The sequence below is a fragment of the Cetorhinus maximus genome, chromosome 17 (assembly GCF_964194155.1).
Source record: "Cetorhinus maximus chromosome 17, sCetMax3.hap1.1, whole genome shotgun sequence".
Classification (NCBI taxonomy): Eukaryota; Metazoa; Chordata; class Chondrichthyes; order Lamniformes; family Cetorhinidae; genus Cetorhinus; species Cetorhinus maximus.
In genome coordinates, this window is record NC_135895.1 from 49,924,611 (window position 1) to 49,941,503 (window position 16,893).

The window sequence follows — 16,893 nt, forward strand, 5'->3', positions numbered from 1 at the left end:
AAATCTATGCCCCCTGGTTATTGACACCTCCGCTAAGGGTAAAAGGTTCTTCCTATCTACCCTATCTATGCCCCTCATAATTTTGAATACCTCTCTCAGGTCCCCCCTCAGCCTTCTCTGCCTTAAGGAAAACAACCCTAGCCTATCCAGTCTCTCTTCATAGCTGAAACGCTCCAGCCCAGGAAACATTCTGGTGAATCTCCTCTGCACCCTCTCGAGTGCAATCACATCCTTTCTATAGTGTGGTGACCAGAACTGCACACAGTACACCAGCTATGGCCTAACTAGCAATTTATACAGCTCCAACATAACCTCCCTGCTCTTGTATTCTATGCCTCGGCTAATAAAGGCAAGTATCCCATATGCCTTCTTAACCACCTTATCTACCTGTGCTGCTGCCTTCAGGGACCTATGGACATGTACACCAAGGCCCCTCTGATCTTCTGTACTTCCTAGGGTCCTACCATTCATTGTGTATTCCCTTGCTGTGTTAGTCCTCCCAAAATGCATCACCACACACTTCTCAGGATTAAATTCCATTTGCCACTGCTCTGCCCATCTTACCAGCCCATCTATATCGTCCTGTAACCTAAGACTTTCCTCTTTACTATTTACGACACCACCATGTCCTGCTGCTATCCAGCATTTTGTTCAAATACAATTTTGGGGTGTTATAAAACTTTCTCCCTTCAAAATGTGCATTTAATGCCTGTTCCTAAAATGTCGTTGAAACAAATATCCAGAGGAAACACTTCTAGTTCACTTCTTTTATTTATTTATGCAATATATACAATTCTTATAGGGTTAATCTAAACTAAGAAAAACAGAACTTGAAGCTACTGTACTACATCTCAATTTTAATAGTCGTAGACAAATCAAGTCAAAAATCCGTCAAATAATGCTTCTAATTCAATATTTTATAAAAGTTTTTTACTCACAAAGAAGCTAAAAACAGTACAAAAAAGGAGGTCACTATATTTAACCTTACTATGTTATCTATTTTCTTTTGCCAATACAAGAAGCGCTGGTGAGCTGCTCCTTGCTGCTTATGTTCGTGCTAGAAAATAATCTAGATAGATTGAATCTGCAGTTACTTTATAACATAGTAAATTTTTAATGAATATTCATTTGGACACAATGTTATTAATAAAAAAATACAAAGTTATGTTCTGGAAAAATCCATATATGGTACATTTACTAAGGATATCACTATCAATAAGGATCTGTTCCACAATTCTGTCAACAGGCAGTTTCTTGCTTATAGTAAACATCTCCTAACACATGGTCCTGAAGACAACTTTACATTCGTGTACAGTGTCATCTTAATTTTTAACATGGGATGTAAGAGAAGTCAATCATTCTACATACCGTTTTCCCACAATACTCAAGCCCAGTCCCCTGCCGACTTTCTTCTGCAGATCCGCAAAGAACACATCTAAATTCTCCTCATCCTTGTACTGTGCTTCATCCCTGAAGACAGTGAGTCGCACCTTTTGTGGTGTCTGTCTCAATGCTGTGATTGCTTCTTCGTGAGTTGCATTCCTTAAGTCAATTCCATTTACCTAACAGAAAAGAAAGTGGATCTCTCTAGGCATTCATCACAGATCGAGATTTAAAATGATAAATAAATTGAGCACTCAAGGAGAGCTACTGGTGCTTGACATTAAGGCTTGAGTTTTTGCTGAGTTGGAAGGGCTCCACGCCTTAGCCAAAATAATGCACAAGTCCCAATTCCGGAAGATCTGCCCCCGAACATGCCACCCATCATTTTCACCAGGGGGGGGAATGGAGATGGGCTGTAGTTTGCACATGTAAAAGTGCAACTACCTTCAGCCAGATGCAATTTTCATTAGTGGGATGTCCAAAACATGACTCTTGGGCTTGAGACATTTGAGCAAAATGTCTAAAGCTGCCGGAGTTATTTGGAGAGTTGGAGTACCCTTTTGGAGAGGTCCAGCTATCCCTTTGGGAGAGGTCAAGTGCTCTTTGCGATTGTTAAAAATAGAATGTGCATAAAAAGTGGATAAACTCAGTGGAACCGTCAAGCTGTCAAGACATTTAAATCCCCAGCACTTTAATTTTTAAAAAATGCTGCAGTTGAAAAAAATTAGTGTTTACTAGCTTTCTGTTAACATAAGCCTGAAGGTTATCATTACAGACTTACTGCTGCATTACTGATTCTATAACCTGCCATTATCACAATGGGGGGTTTGTAAGGTCACAGTTTAATAAGTGAAGTCATCAATAGACACTTGGAATTTTATTTTATTTCATCTCACCATGGCTCCCGAGGTCTGCCCATGGTGGTTACAGGGTGAGCTGGAGCGGAGGGTGTAAGGGCAAATAGTGTGGGTGGGGAGGCATGGGTTAGCACTAAGTTGGCAAAGGGACTATACAGATTATGAAGGTGGGTAGAAAGACATAGGTTGGCATAAAGGGTATGAGGGGCCATGAGGGGTGGGTAGAGGAATGTAGGTTGGCATGGAAGGTATGGCGGCCATGGGAGTGGTTAGAAGGCATAGTTTGGCATGGAGGGTATAAGGGAGCACAGAAGGTAGGTGGGGGCATGCGATTGCAAGAGTTGGCTTGGGGAGTGTGTAGGGGGTGAGGGGGTGTGAGGGATGAAGGCTGAAGGGCTGTTTTTGGTTTTATTGTTTTTTTAAAACAGCTGGGCTTGATTCCTGTTAGCAAAAATTTGGCCCCGAGTGGTTCTTTTTAAAAGTTTTCCCCCATTTCCACCTGTCTCACAACAGTCTTTCCTTCTCCATGCTATATTCTGACTTCTGATCTTCACTTTAGATTACAGTGCCATACATGTAGTGTATTGAAAATTGCATTGTGCATTTTATCTACTTAAGCCTACCATACATATATACCAGCAGTGGGAGTCTGGAAGTAGAATAAAGGAATCCTCATTTTAACAGCATGTCCAGTTCTGATTCGGAATGCTTCTTACTAAATCTGATTCTTCCCAAGAACTTTACAATACACAAAGGAATACTTGGAAAATATAATGATTGCATCCCAGTGTAAAAGTGCAACAATGAGATTGAGAAAGCAGCGGTGAGGGTGATAAGCTCTCAGGGCACACATGCAAAGAGATATATAAACCTTTCAACTAAAGGCCTGGGAACAGAACAGAAGAAAAGTTCAGGCCCTAACAGGGAGGATGTGCACGCAGGTAAAATACGTGTTGGGTGCTGGAAAAGGGAATTTATTCTTAACTTTTGAGATTTCTTTTCATATTTATTGGATTTTTATTTTAAATGTTTTTATATGCAATTTTTTTAAAGGAATTTGTCATGGTGAGCAAAATTTCAGGAAAAATATCTTTCAGGAATGTAAATGTTATCTTTTTTATAAATGAAAATTTCTTGACTGTGAATGAAATAAGTGTTAGTGACTTTTAGGAAGGTTGACTTTTAGTAGAAGTGAAATTTGAATGAATTAGCATGGTTTATGCACTGCTGACAACATGTGACACACACAGGCAAGATGCAAACTTCTTAATTTTACAAATAGATTGTACTAGGCTAAATCTAATTGAGGTTAAACTGCAGAATTATTATTTCTCAATCTGTCTCTTTAGACCTCCTTGTATTGTGTATTGTTTTAATAAGTTGACGTCTCCTTTCTATTTGCCAATATTGCTCTGTGGCTGGCCATGAAGAACTGTGTGTAACTGGCTAAGGTTCAATAGCTTTCTCATTTCTCATCTGTCCACTGAGAAATTGCCCCAGCTTTACACCATACTTTACTCCATGACTGAACTCAGAACTCTCTTGTCGGGAATCCGGAGCAAAAACCATTGCATTCAGCACTTTCCACTAGAGGAATGCCCATTTATTTTTAATCAATAATTCCAAGATCCAATATTAATCTGGTCATTGTATTCTATTATCAAAGTCTGAAAAAGATTTAGCTCTTGCCAGCCACTCAAATTTAAAATAAAGTGTTACATATCACTGTAAACACAATTTTTAAAAATGTATAGCTAAAAACATCCAGTCATATTGTTCTTTTGCAGTTTATTTCATAATTACATTAAATTAGAGTGCACAATTGAACATTCTGCGTTGAGGCTTTTTAAAACAACCTTTGGTTCAGTGGGGTTGGGTGTTAAATACACAGGCTGATCAAATATCCACAAAATAGCTGCATACACCCCAACAGGATTCCAGTAGATGGCACACTTGACCAACAATGGGCGGAATTTTCCCAGAATTGCACTAAGTGCGGTAGCGGGCGGGTAAAATGGAGTCCAACCCACCAATGAAAATGGTGGGTTTTCACGCTGTAACTTCCCGAGCCCACTTCATTATATATTCATTGCCACGAAACACGCTGTTTCCATGGTGAGTGGGCTCTCATTCGCCCACTCGCCATTATCCTGTTGTTGCATCATGCTGGCTGCCATCTTTAAAAGGCAGCCGCCAGCAAAGCGCTCATCACCACCAGCTCACCACCGCTGCCTGGGAGACATTGCCAGCAAAGGCAAAAGGACTGTAGCCTCCCGCTTCAACGACAGGTCCCTCGAGCCACTGCTGAATGCCATGGAGGCCCACCAGGAAGTGCTCTACTCCCACTCTGGCTGCAGGATGGATAGCAATGTCACCAACCTGGCTTGGGAAGCGGTGGCGACAGTGGTCAACACAAACGCCCTGCAGAGGAGGACAGCCACCCAGTGCTACAAAAGGATGAATGATGTCTGTTCTGCCAGGATAAGTCACTCCTTTCATCATTCCCAACTCTCACACTCACAAACCAATCACACACCCACAGGGCCCTCACTCACTGCCAGTGCAAAGGACATCATCGTTCACTCTTCACACAGACCATCATTGTCCTCATCCCGTCCATGGGACCACACAGGCCAGGCATACTTATCATCTGGCCTGGCAGGTGTCCTGATGCACTCTCCCCATCTCTGTCCATGCAGGACAAACTGGCTCACAACAGGAAGGAAAGGTCGCAGACAGGTGGAGGGATGCTGGAAATCAAAGTTCTGACAGAATTCAAAAACATCCAGCTGGCCAGCGATGACCAGGGCTGGTCCTGTACTGACGGTGAGGTCGGTGCTGCTCTACCAAGTGAGGATCCAGCAGTGCAACATCCATCAAACAACCATGCTGTGAGTGATGTGTCCTTCACAGGCCACTGCCGTGCACTAATTATCTCCCCTTGCTTTCACAGGCACATCTGCCAAACAGCCGATAGAGTCCATGACCCGGGCCTCCAATCAAGCCCCAAAGAAACCTCTGAAGAGGAATCTGAAGGCACCCTCCGTGAAGTCTCGTCACAGCACTCACCCACACCCTCCACCAGTGCAGAGGCACACACCTTGGTGGGACCTAACTTTACAGTAGCTGTGGAATCACAATCTGGTGAGCACAGCCCGCTTTCTGATCCACAGCAGGCGGAGGTAGGGGCTTCCCAGGTCCCCAGCAATCAGAGGACTGCTGGAGGCCAGAACATTGCTGAGTCCAAGTCAGATGATGAGCCTCTGTCATAGTTCCTGGAGCTGCAAAGGCAAGCTTGGGAACAACAGGAAGGGATGTTCACTGCACTCCTCAGATTGCAAGGCACGATGGAGAGTGCGTCCATCTTCAGGCTGAGGTGATAGCACCGGCATTACAATGCACCGAGGTCAACACTGGCAGGATGGCGGCCGCAATGGAGACCTTGGTCCAGGACGTCACTCCTGCACTGCTGTGAGGGCTTAACTCCATCGCCGATGCCGTAGTTGGCCGCCAACAGTGTGTACACGAGAGGGGTGCTGGGCAGCTCGATCTCATTCCAGCTACCCCTTCCTCTCACAGGGTCAGCCAGGGGCCCTTGGGCACCCATAGAGAGGAGAATCAGCAGGTGCACACCCTGAGGCCATCTACCCAGGTGACTTCAGGTGTGTCCGGCCCATCTGACCCCCCCTCTTCTTGTGACCTCCGCAGATTCAGCTTTACAGGCTGAGGAGGGTGCCACTGCCACACAGCAGGATCCCAAAAGCAGGCTGGGGCCCTCCAAGTCTTGGCCCTCCAGAGGACACTGGCCAAAATCATCACAGATAGGGCATCACAGTCAGCAGGCTGCCTCCACCTCGGCTGTACATGTCCGGGGAGCACCAGGACGTAGCGGCAGGGTTAGGAAAGTTAGGTAAAAGTAGTTGCACAGACTGGCCACAGGTGTTGATCACTTGTACATTCTGTTCACTATTGTCAATAAGCCCCTAAGAATGTCTCCCTGCCTGTGGGTCCTTGTTCTGATGAGCAGTGTTCTTGTCACTCAGATGTGAAACCTTTCTGCACAAGATAAAAGGCAGGTGTCTCAGTCCAGGGCCTCTTCCCTGTTCTCTGTGACCTTCAGACCAAAATGATGGTCCAGCCTCACACTCCCTGGAAGCATTACTGATGCCTGCACCTTGGCGGTGCAGGTCATTGCTGCCAGAATGTAGTGGGTAGGTGCCACAGAGTTCTCTCATTCTCTCTGTGTGCTCTCAGCACCTTTAAGGTGGGGCTGCCCCCCATCACACCAGCATCAGTAACCAGTGATGCTGTGCACCAGCTCCTGAAGGGCTGAGGTGCTGAAGGCGGACACAGCATCAGATGCGTCTAAAGTTTCATGGTTGTGTCTCTGAGATGGCCCTGATCATGGAGCACAAGCGAGAGACCCTCGGCCAGAAAGAAGTCAGATATTCTCAGAGGCTGTATGAAGATCTATGGAGTGTCCTCACTGCATGTTGTCATCACACTGCGATAAGCCAGACTGGAGTCAAACGTTCACAGCTGCGATGTGAGGATCTACTGGGAATCCTCACTGCATGTCGTAATCATTCTCCACAAATCTGGCAGCTATGAGGGCCTCCCGAGTGCACCTACCTCATCTAGCCAGTGTGAGAGCCTTATCCTCATCATTGTCACTCGGGCATCCTCCTCATCGGAGGAGACATGCAGCTCCTCCATCTCGTCCTCAGCCAGCTCCTCACCCCATTGCAGCGCCTGGTTGTAAAGGAAGCAGCAGACAATGTCAGTACATGACACCCTCTGAGCGGCTGAGGATATAGGCGTTGTGCACAGTCCCTGGAAACCGTGCATATACCTGCAAGACGCGTTTCTGGTGGTTGCATACCAGCTGCACGTTCAGTGAGTGGAAGCCCTTGCGGTTAATGAAGTTCACTGAGTGTAGCAATGGGCCTGAATGCCACATGAGTGCAGTCAATCGTACGCTGCACCTGTGGGAATCCAGAGATCAAGCAAATCCAATGGCCTTTGCATCCTGGCTATCCCAGTCCTGGGCGAAATGCACAAAGTTGTGTGCCATGGAGAAGATGCATTTGTGGAGGATTGTGAAATCCCACAGAGATCACCTGTGGAGCCCTGAAAGGAGCCAATGACATAGAAATTGAGCGCCACGGTCACTTTCACAGCCAATGGTAGTGGATGCCCTCCATGTCCCCTTAGCGCCAAGTCCTGCAGTAAATGGCAGATGTGAGACACCAGGTCCCTAGACATGCGCAGTCATCGGCGACACTGGTTCTCAGTCACCTGCAGGAACGGCAGGCGGCGACTATAGACCCTGGGTGTCGCTAGGCGCAACCAGCCACGGCTCACTGTCACTCCTGGGCAGCGTGTACGGGAGCCCCTGCTGCCCCTTCTTCATGATGTTGCTGCTTCTGCCTTTGTGCAGCCAGGAGCCTCAGTTGCTCTCTCCTCAGCCTTTTATGGTCCCTGTAGGCCATCAGGCATACAGCTAGGTCACCAGGATCCATGATTCTGATGTGGTCCTCCTGCAACATGAGAGAGAGAGAGACGTGGTTATCATGGGTGTGCTTAGCACCTTTCCTGGCCCTGTGTGACCGTCCCTTAATGCTTCCTGGAGAGTGCTGGTGACCCCTCGGATGGCCACAGATGAGTGCGCTGCATGGCTGCCCGTGAACCTGTGACATGGGGGATACTGGTCCAAACCAGGATGCTGAGATTGCAAGGGGCTGTGAGCACCTCCAGCAGTGACTGCTACATGGCCAGCATTGGCGAGGAGATTGTACAACGTGTGCTGTACAACTGCTCTGCGGTCCAATAAAGCGGTGGAGGGCTCAAAGTCTGTGCTGGGGAGGGGGTTGGTGGTCAGGTATGGAGTGTTTAGTGGCTCTTTGGTGCCTCTGCATTGCTTGCCTGGGCGGGCAGGCTAGGAGCCCGACCCCAATCATATCACTGTGGCTGCGCCTGATCTGCCTCAGTTGCAGAGACGTGGTCAATTTATACAGGTGTCCCTAATATGTGGCTACTCCCCTCGCTTACCCTGCACACCCCACCTCAACTGCCTGGGCGCGGGATGTAGCGCCAGGGCAGCATTTGACCACCTCCCCCCAATTCAGCAGTCACCTCTGAGGCTGGCCAGCACTTGCCTCCGGACAACCCCCACCCCTCAGCAGTCGCCTCCAGAGCCAGGCGTCAGTTGCTCCCATCCCCCCAGCACCCCTGAGGCCTGTAAACAACAGGTGAGCTGTGGAGAACACTGCTGCTCACTCACCTCAGTTCCCCCAAACTGCAGACCGCCAAGTGCATGTCCCATGTGTGCTGTTGGGAAACACGTCGGCGTGCTTTCCTGCCGATGTGGACGGACGATACGATGGGGTTCCAAGAGCCTGGCAGGATGGCCTTTTAATTATATGCTAATGTATTACAATTAGCTCCCCGCCGACCGATGGTGGGAAACGCGGTCTGCTGTCGGTGGACTGAGCGGAAGATTGCGACCTGCCTTACCGCCGTTGTGAAGTGGGTCCCGCCATATTTTCCACGCCGTGACCTCTCACGCCTGCTACCAGCAGGCTTGGAAAAATTCCGCCCAATATTCGTTTATGCTAGTTTCAGGGAAACAAATAATTTAGTGCTAGATGTCAGGGATCAAGAAACACCTTTTCAGCTTTTAAAATTTACATCCTCTTTAAAACAATGCTTGCAAATTTCTGCTAGGGGATTGAAAAGCAGAATGAAAGAATTATCCAGAAGATTAGTCAAAGTAAATCAAAATCCTTTGATTTTGTAACTGAACTCTATTTTTGTACCAAGAAGGTTAAACAGTATATGAACTAAAATGCCATTATGGTGTATTTATTTTCTCAGCTATTTAAAGGTCTTGGGCTGATTTGAAAGCTATTGGCATGAACTCCATGTCACTTTCAGCACAACAATGGAAGAACCACCATGTTGCACTAGGTTTTACTGAGGAAGCTGGTACACAAGTGACTTATATAATAAAAGCAAAATACTGCAGATGCTGAAAATCTGAAATTAAAACAGAAAAAGCTGGAGAAAGAAACAGAGTTAATGTCTCAAATGCAATATAATTCTTATGCTGGTTTTACATCAGATCCTATCCACGTAACTTTATTCAAATATTTGCTCTCCGCATGGTTATATCTGTCAAATCCCAGCTTAGTTCATTAACATAGTTCTGCCACATGCAAAAGACCATAGAACATGAGTTTCCTGGATTTACACTATTTCTGAATGTTTGGAAATTCGTGCCCAAATTTTAGGCGCAGCAAGTCCCAAAGTAATGATTCCTTTGGCTTTATAGTCATGAATCTTCCAATGAAGTTACAACTTTAGTTGACCAGTAAGTAAAGGCTCCCTCTCCACTCCTCCCATCCACCCCTCTCACTCCATCTCCCTCCCTTCTATCTCCTTTTCTCTCCTCCCTTGTTTTCCATTCACCTCTTCCTCCCTTCATCTCTTCTGCCCCTGTTACAGCTGGGTTCGCTTGCCATACTGGATGTCTACTTGTAAAATTGCAAATGATTCCCTGGACTTCTGCACCTCTCTATTGTCCATCACTTTGCTCCTCAATCTTTCTGGGTTTCTAACTCTCATGTGGTTTCTTACTGTGTTTTTTTTTACCATAACCTTTCCCCGAGGCACTAACCTTGCTTTATGCTCCTCAATCTCCTTGGCCTCAAATTATTCTCTCCATTCCCCTTATCTCCCCACTCCTAACCTCTAGCCCTGTTCTATCTTTCTCATTCATCCTGGTCTCTAATCGTTTTATCCATTCCTGCATTCCAGCCTCTAACTCTGTACTTCCTTTGCTATTGTCCTTGGACTCTTATCCTCATCCCCTTTCTCCACTCTACTTTCATATTCTAATTTCTTCCAGCCTCTAACATCACAGTCCTTCCTAGGCCTTGGTCCAATTACCTGCTACCCCTTAGCCCAGATTACCTTGCTCTATGAGGTTTAAATTGTGATGCTAATTGTTTCTTTATTCATCAGAGCTGTTCTTAAATACCCACCCTCAAAGTCATAAAAACTAGGAGGTGGTGGTTGGCTTTCTTTTGCTACTTCTATATATTGTTTTAAATGTCTGCAACAAAGATGTATAACTTTTAAGTATGACATGCTCGAAACATCTATATAATAGAATAAGCTGTATGCATTTCCTGAATGCCACACAGTTTGGCATTTTACCATTTAACTCATGCAATTTCTGTGCTTCATACTTGCAAGCGATTGACTGAAACTTCAGAAAATAGAGACATGCCACACAACAAACTGGTATTCAGGAATAGGTAGTAAATGCAAGGTGCAGAAGAGGAGACAATGAAATCAATAAGAATTTTGTGACATTCGTGTCTATGTTGATTTTTCACCAAACTGTAAGTTTACAGGTAATAATGTCAAAATGAAACCCCAAAGAAACAGGGTGTAAGGGAGATTTACCAGAATGGTACCGGGGATGAGGGATTTCAGTTACGTGGAAAGACTAGAGAAGTTGAAATTGTTTTCCTTAGGGTAAGGAAGGTGAATGTGAAATTTAATAGAGGCATTCAAAATTATAAGGGGCTTTGCTAGATTAAACAGAGAGGATTGGCAAGAGGGTCAGTAACCAGAGGGCACAGCTAAGGCAATTGGCAAAAGAACCAAAGGGGAGAAAAGCAGATTTTTTTTAATGCAACATGTTGCTATGATCTGAAATGCATGGCCTGAAAAGAAGGTGGAAGCAGATTCAATCGTAAATTTAAAAAGAGAATTGGATAAATACTTCATAGGATTAAAATTTGCAAGGCTATGTGGAAACAGTAGAGCAGTGGGAATAGATGGATAGCTCTTTCAAAAAGTTGGCACATGTTATGAGGGAACATAGGACTTGGGGGCAGAAGTACGCCATTCAGCCCTTCAAGCCTGCTCCGCCATTCAATAAGATCATGGCTGATCTGGCTGTGGTCTCAACTCCACTTTCCTGTCTGCCCCCCATAACCCGATTTGTCTAACTCTGCCTTGAATAAATTCAATGGCCCAACCTCCACTGCTTTCTGGGGAAGAGTATTCCACAGACTAATGACCCTCAGAGAAAAAAATTCTCCTCATCTCAGTCTTAAAAGGGAGATCTCTTGTTCTTAAATTGTGTCCCTCGTTCTCGTCTCCCCCACAAGTGGAAACATCCTCCCGGTATTTACCCTATAAAATCCCCTCAGGATCTTGTATATTTCAATAAGATCACCCCTCATTCTTCTAAACTCCAATGGGTATAGGCCCAACCTGTTCAACCTTTCTTCGTAACATGAGTCATTCATCCCAGGAATGAGTTGAGCAAACCTTCTCTGAACTGCTTCTAATGCATCATGTAAATAAAAAAATAGGAAGCCAAACATAGATCCCTGGGGAACACCAGGGATTTTTTTTCAAATAAGCTGACCAAAACTGTAAACAATATTCCAGTTGTGGTCTCACCAAGGCCCTACACAGCTGAAGTAAAATTCCCCTACTTTTATATTCCATTCCCCTTGTAAAAAAAACGGCAACATTTCATTTGTCTTCCTAATTACTTGTTGCACCTGCGTACTAACTTTGAGATTTATGTACCAGGACACCCAGATCCCTCTGTACCACTGAGTTTTGCAATCTCTCTCCATTTAAATAGGATACTTCTTACTATTCTTCCTGTCAAAGCGGACAAGTTCACATTTTCCCATCTTATATTCTATCTGCCAAATTTTTTGCCCACTCACTTGACCAATCTATATACCTTTATAGACTCCTCTTGACAACTTACTTTCCTACCTATCTTGGCGTCATTGGCAAATTTAGCTACCATACATTCAGCCCCTTCATCCATGTCACTGATGTGGATTGTAAATAGTTGAGGCCCCAGTACTGATCCCTGTGGCACCCGACTAGTTACAGCGTGCCAACCCAAAATAGACCCATTTATCTCTACTCTGTTTCCTGTTAGCTATAATCCTTCATCCATGCTTTCCTACCTGGGAGTGGGTAAGTCGGGAATTGAGAGCAGCATAAATAGATACCGGGGATTGGAGCACGGCCTTTCCTACCTGGGACCGGAACAGAGGCAGGATGGGGGCTGCTGAAGAAACTGAGCAGGGGAAAAAAACAACTGTGATATCACAGGAAACCAGTAAGTTGATTGGCCGGTAAGCGCTTTGTGTAAGGGACAGTGTGTGAAATACCAGCTTAGGATACAGGAATTAAGGTAGACCTATAAATAACAAGAAGTATAACTTTAAAATTAAAAAAATAATTAAAATAAATACCTAAAACACATACCTGTGTAATTAAGAAACATATAACTGTTAGTTGTAATTGTGGGTGGCACTAGCATTTAATAAACACAGCAAATTGTAGTTATACATAGGAATTATTCCAAATTAATTAAGAAAATAATCAAAATATGTTAGTAAATTAAAATAAATTAGTAAATAAATACTGGAGTAAATGCTATATATAAAGTTTAAAGTATGTCAGTGCAGCTTGGCCATGTGGAATGTACGTCTTGCGGATGTGGGAAGTCATGCAGGCACATAGTGCCCTCAATGACTACATCTGCAGGAAGCGTCGCCAGTTTTGGAGCTTGAGCAGCATCTGAAGTCACTGTGGTGCATTCGCAAGGCTGAGGATTACATGGATAGCACATTTAGAGAGGTGGTTACGCCACAGCTAAGAAGTACACAGGCAGAGAGGGAATGAGTGACTACCAGAGTATCTAAGAGAAACAGGCAGGTAGTGCAGGAATCCCTTGAGGCAATCTTGCTCTCTAACCACTTTTCAATTTTGGATACTGGTGAGTGAGATAGTTCCTCAAAGGACTGTAGCAAGAGCCAAGTTTGTGGCACCATGGGTGGCTTAGCTGCACAGGAGGGGAGGAGGAAGAATGAAAGTGTTATTGTGGTAGGAGATTCCATAGTTAGAGGCGCAGATAGGCATTTCTGTGGTCATAGATGTGAATCCAAGATGGCATGTTGCCTCCCTGGTGCCAGGGTCAAGGATGTCACAGGACAGCTGCAGGACATTATTTTGGGGGAGGGTGAACAGCTAGAGGTCATGGTCCACATTGGGACCATTGACATAGGCAGGAAAAGGGGTGAGGTCCTGAAAGCAGATTTTAGGGAGTTAGGAAGGGAATTAGGAGGCAGGACCATTAATCTCAGGATTACTCCCAGTGTCACGCACTAGTGAATATAAAAATAGGAAGATTGAGCAGTTCAACACATGGCTGGAGAAATGGAATAGAAGGGGGGGGGGCTTTAGATTTCTGAGGCATTGGGATCGGTTCTGGGGCAGGTGGGATCTGTACAAGAAGGATGGGTTACACCTTAACAAAAGGCCTTGTGGGGAGGGTTTAAACCAGATTGGCAGGGCGATGGGAAGCTGACGACAGAGGGAAAAAACTGGCAGTGAGAAGTAGCGAAGTATCAACTGATAACGAGGGTATATCAGACAGTAGTTCAAGGTAGATAGAATACTTGGAGATTCAATATAATTAGAGTAGGCAATAATAAGTCATTAGATGGGGCCAGAATAAGGAGGAAAGCAAAAAAGTCTAAATCAGGGCTAAACTGCATGTATGTGAAAGCACGGAGTGTGGTTAATAAGATTGGTGAACTGCAGGCACAGGTTGACAAATGGAATTATGATATTGTTGCTATAATAGAGACCTGGCTCAAAGAAGGGCAGGACTGGGCATTAAACATTCCTGGGTAAAAGGTGTTTTGGAGAGACAGGAAAGGAAGAAAAAGGGGAGGGGGCAGTAGAACTATTGATTAAAGATGGCATTACATCACTAGAGAGAGAGGATGTTCCAGTCCACCAACTAGCGGAGGGACGTGGAGTACAAATCTGCAAAGTAATTACAGAGGTGTGCAAGAATTATAGAGTAATCATAATGGGGGACTTCAATTACCCAAATATAGACTGGGATAGGAATAGTACAAAGGAACAAGAGGGGCAAGAGTTCCTGGAATGAGTTCAAGATAATTTTCTGCAGCAGTATACTTCCAGTCCAACAAGAGGACATGCACTTTTGGACCTGGTTCTGGGTAATGAGTTAGTCCAAGTTGATCTGTATACCACACCAATCAACATTATTGCACCTTTTTCATTCCTTACCTATAGCCAGAGAGATTCCGTACTTGACCCCTCTGAAACATCCTCTCGCTCCAGTACTGTAATGCCATCTTTAATCAATAGTTCCACTGCCCCCACCCCCCCACCCCCCTCCCACCACCCTTTTGTTCCTTTCCTGTCTCTCCAAAACACCTTGCACCCAGGAATATTTAACACCCAGTTCTCTGATCAAATATCAGTGGGAAAGCCTCCAGGAGACAGTGACTATTGTACTATAAATTTAGGTTAATCATGGAAAAGGACAGGGAACAATCCAGAGCAGGGATAATTAATTGGGGGAAAGCCAACTTTGATGGGATGAGAATGCATCTGAGTCGAGTGAGTTGGAATCAAATGTTGGCAGAAAAGATGGTGGCTGAACAATGGGCCATCTTCAAAGAAAAGGTATTGCAGGCAACGTTAAGCTATATTCCCTTGAAAGGGAAAGGTAGGGCAAATAAATCCGGAGCGCCCTGAATGACGAGGGAGATAGAGGTAGAGATAAAAAGGAAGAAGTGCAAGTACGACAGATGTCAGGTAGAAAATACAATGGAGAAACAGGCTGAATACAGAAGGACCGGAGGGGAAGTGAAGAAACTAATAAGAATAGCGAGGAGAGAGCATGAAAAGAGGCTGGCAGCAAACAAAAAAGGGAATCCCAAGGTCTTCTATAAGCATGTAAATAATATAAGGGTGGTAAAAGAAGATTAGGGCCGATAAGGGACAAAAAAGGGGACTTGGCGCAGAAATGGCGCAGGTATTGAAGAGGTACTTTGCATCTGTCTATACAAAGGAAGAGGATCCTACCCAGGCTGAGATGAGAGAGGAGGTAACTGGTACACTAGAAAAACTTACAACTGAGAGAAACGAGGTGTTAGAAAGGCTATCTTTAATTAAAATAGATAAGGTACCAGGACTGGATGAGATGCATCCAAGGGAAGTTAGGGTGGAAATTGCAGAGGCACTAGTGATAATCTTTCAGTCTTCCTTAGACACAGGAAAAGTGCCAGAAGTCTGGAGAATTGCAAATGTTACACCCTTGTTCAAAAAGGGATGCAAGGATAAAGCTGGCAACTACAGACCAGTTAGTTTGATTTCAATGGTAGGGAAACTTCTGGAAACTATAGTACAGGATAAAATCAATGGTCACTTAGACAAGTGCAGGATAATTAAGGAAAGCCAGCATGGATTCATTAAGGGAAAATCATGTTTAACCAACTTGCCTGCATTTTTTGAGGAGATGACAGAGGAGGTTGATAAGGGAAATGCTGTTGATGTGGTGTACATGGATTTTCAAAAGGCATTTGATACAGTGCCACACAACAGACTTATGAGCAAATTTCTAGATCAAGGAATAAAAGGGAAAGTAGGTACTTGGATAAGAAATTGGCTGAGTGACAGGAAACAGAGAGAAGTGATAAATGGTTGTTTTTCAGATTGGAGGAAAGTTTGTGGTGGCGTTCCCCAGGGGTCAATGTTGGGACCCTTGCACTTCCATATATATATTAATGACTTAGACTGTGGTGTGCAGGGCATGATTTCAAAATTTGTAGATGATACGAAGATTGGAAATGTTGTCAAATGTGATGGGGATAATCTTGAACTTCAAAAGGACATAGACATGTTGATGTGTAGGGCAGACAAGTGGCAGATGAAGTTAAATGCAGTGAAGTGTGAGGTGATTCATTTTGGCAGGAAAAATATGGTGAGACAGTATAAAATAAAGGGAGAGCCTCTAAAGGAGATGCAGGAACAGGGGGACCTCAGTATATACGTACATAGGTCTTGGAGATGGCAGGGCATGTTGAGAGAGCGATTAATAAAGCATATAGTATCTTAGGCTTTATTAATAAGGGCATTGAGTACAAGAGTAAGGAGGTCATATTGAACTTGAATAAAACACTAGTTCGGCCTCATCTGGAGTACTGCATCCAGGATGTGAGGAAGGATGTGAAGGCATTGGAGAGGGTACAGAGGAGATTCACAAAAATGGGAAGAAATTTTAGCTTGGCTGCATATGCACCCGACCCACTTGAGTGTAAAATAATGCATGATGACTTTGGGTGAGCGTCCCGAGTCATTCCACACTCGCGCGATATTTTGGCACGTGTGAAAGTCGGAAGCGCACCTGTCGACAATTAAGAGGGCAATTAAGCCTGTCAAAGTTCCAACTGTCCCTGATTTTTCATGATCCGTCCAACCTTACGGTTGGTGGATGGGCGAATCTGCTAGGTGGATTTTCCAATTTTGATGAAACCTCATCCAAGGGCGGGATGATGTTTCCATTATTAAATAAAAAAATAAAAATGTATGTACAGAATTTTCATAATGGTTATGTTCAGGTGACTGATTCTGATGTGTGGACATTTTTTTCTGGATTTTAAAATCTCTTTTTATTACTTTTAACGTCTTCAGCTTCCCGAGGCAGCTCTCTGCCTTCAGGGAGCTTCCATTCTGCACTTCCTCCATGCCCGCGCTTATGTCAGTGCCCGCCTACCCT

At 44.6% G+C, this 16,893-nt stretch overlaps 1 protein-coding gene across 5 annotated transcripts in view; it reads right to left on the reverse strand.

Moving 5' to 3' along the window:
• patj (PATJ crumbs cell polarity complex component) overlaps window positions 1-16,893 on the reverse strand; it is a 392,616-nt gene that overhangs the window by 50,629 nt on the left and 325,094 nt on the right. For all 5 annotated transcript variants that reach the window (XM_078561172.1, XM_078561175.1, XM_078561174.1 and 2 more), the window contains one exon: window positions 1,369-1,562. In XM_078561172.1, the coding sequence (XP_078417298.1) occupies window positions 1,369-1,562 (194 nt within the window). The remainder of the gene's footprint in view (window positions 1-1,368; window positions 1,563-16,893) is intronic.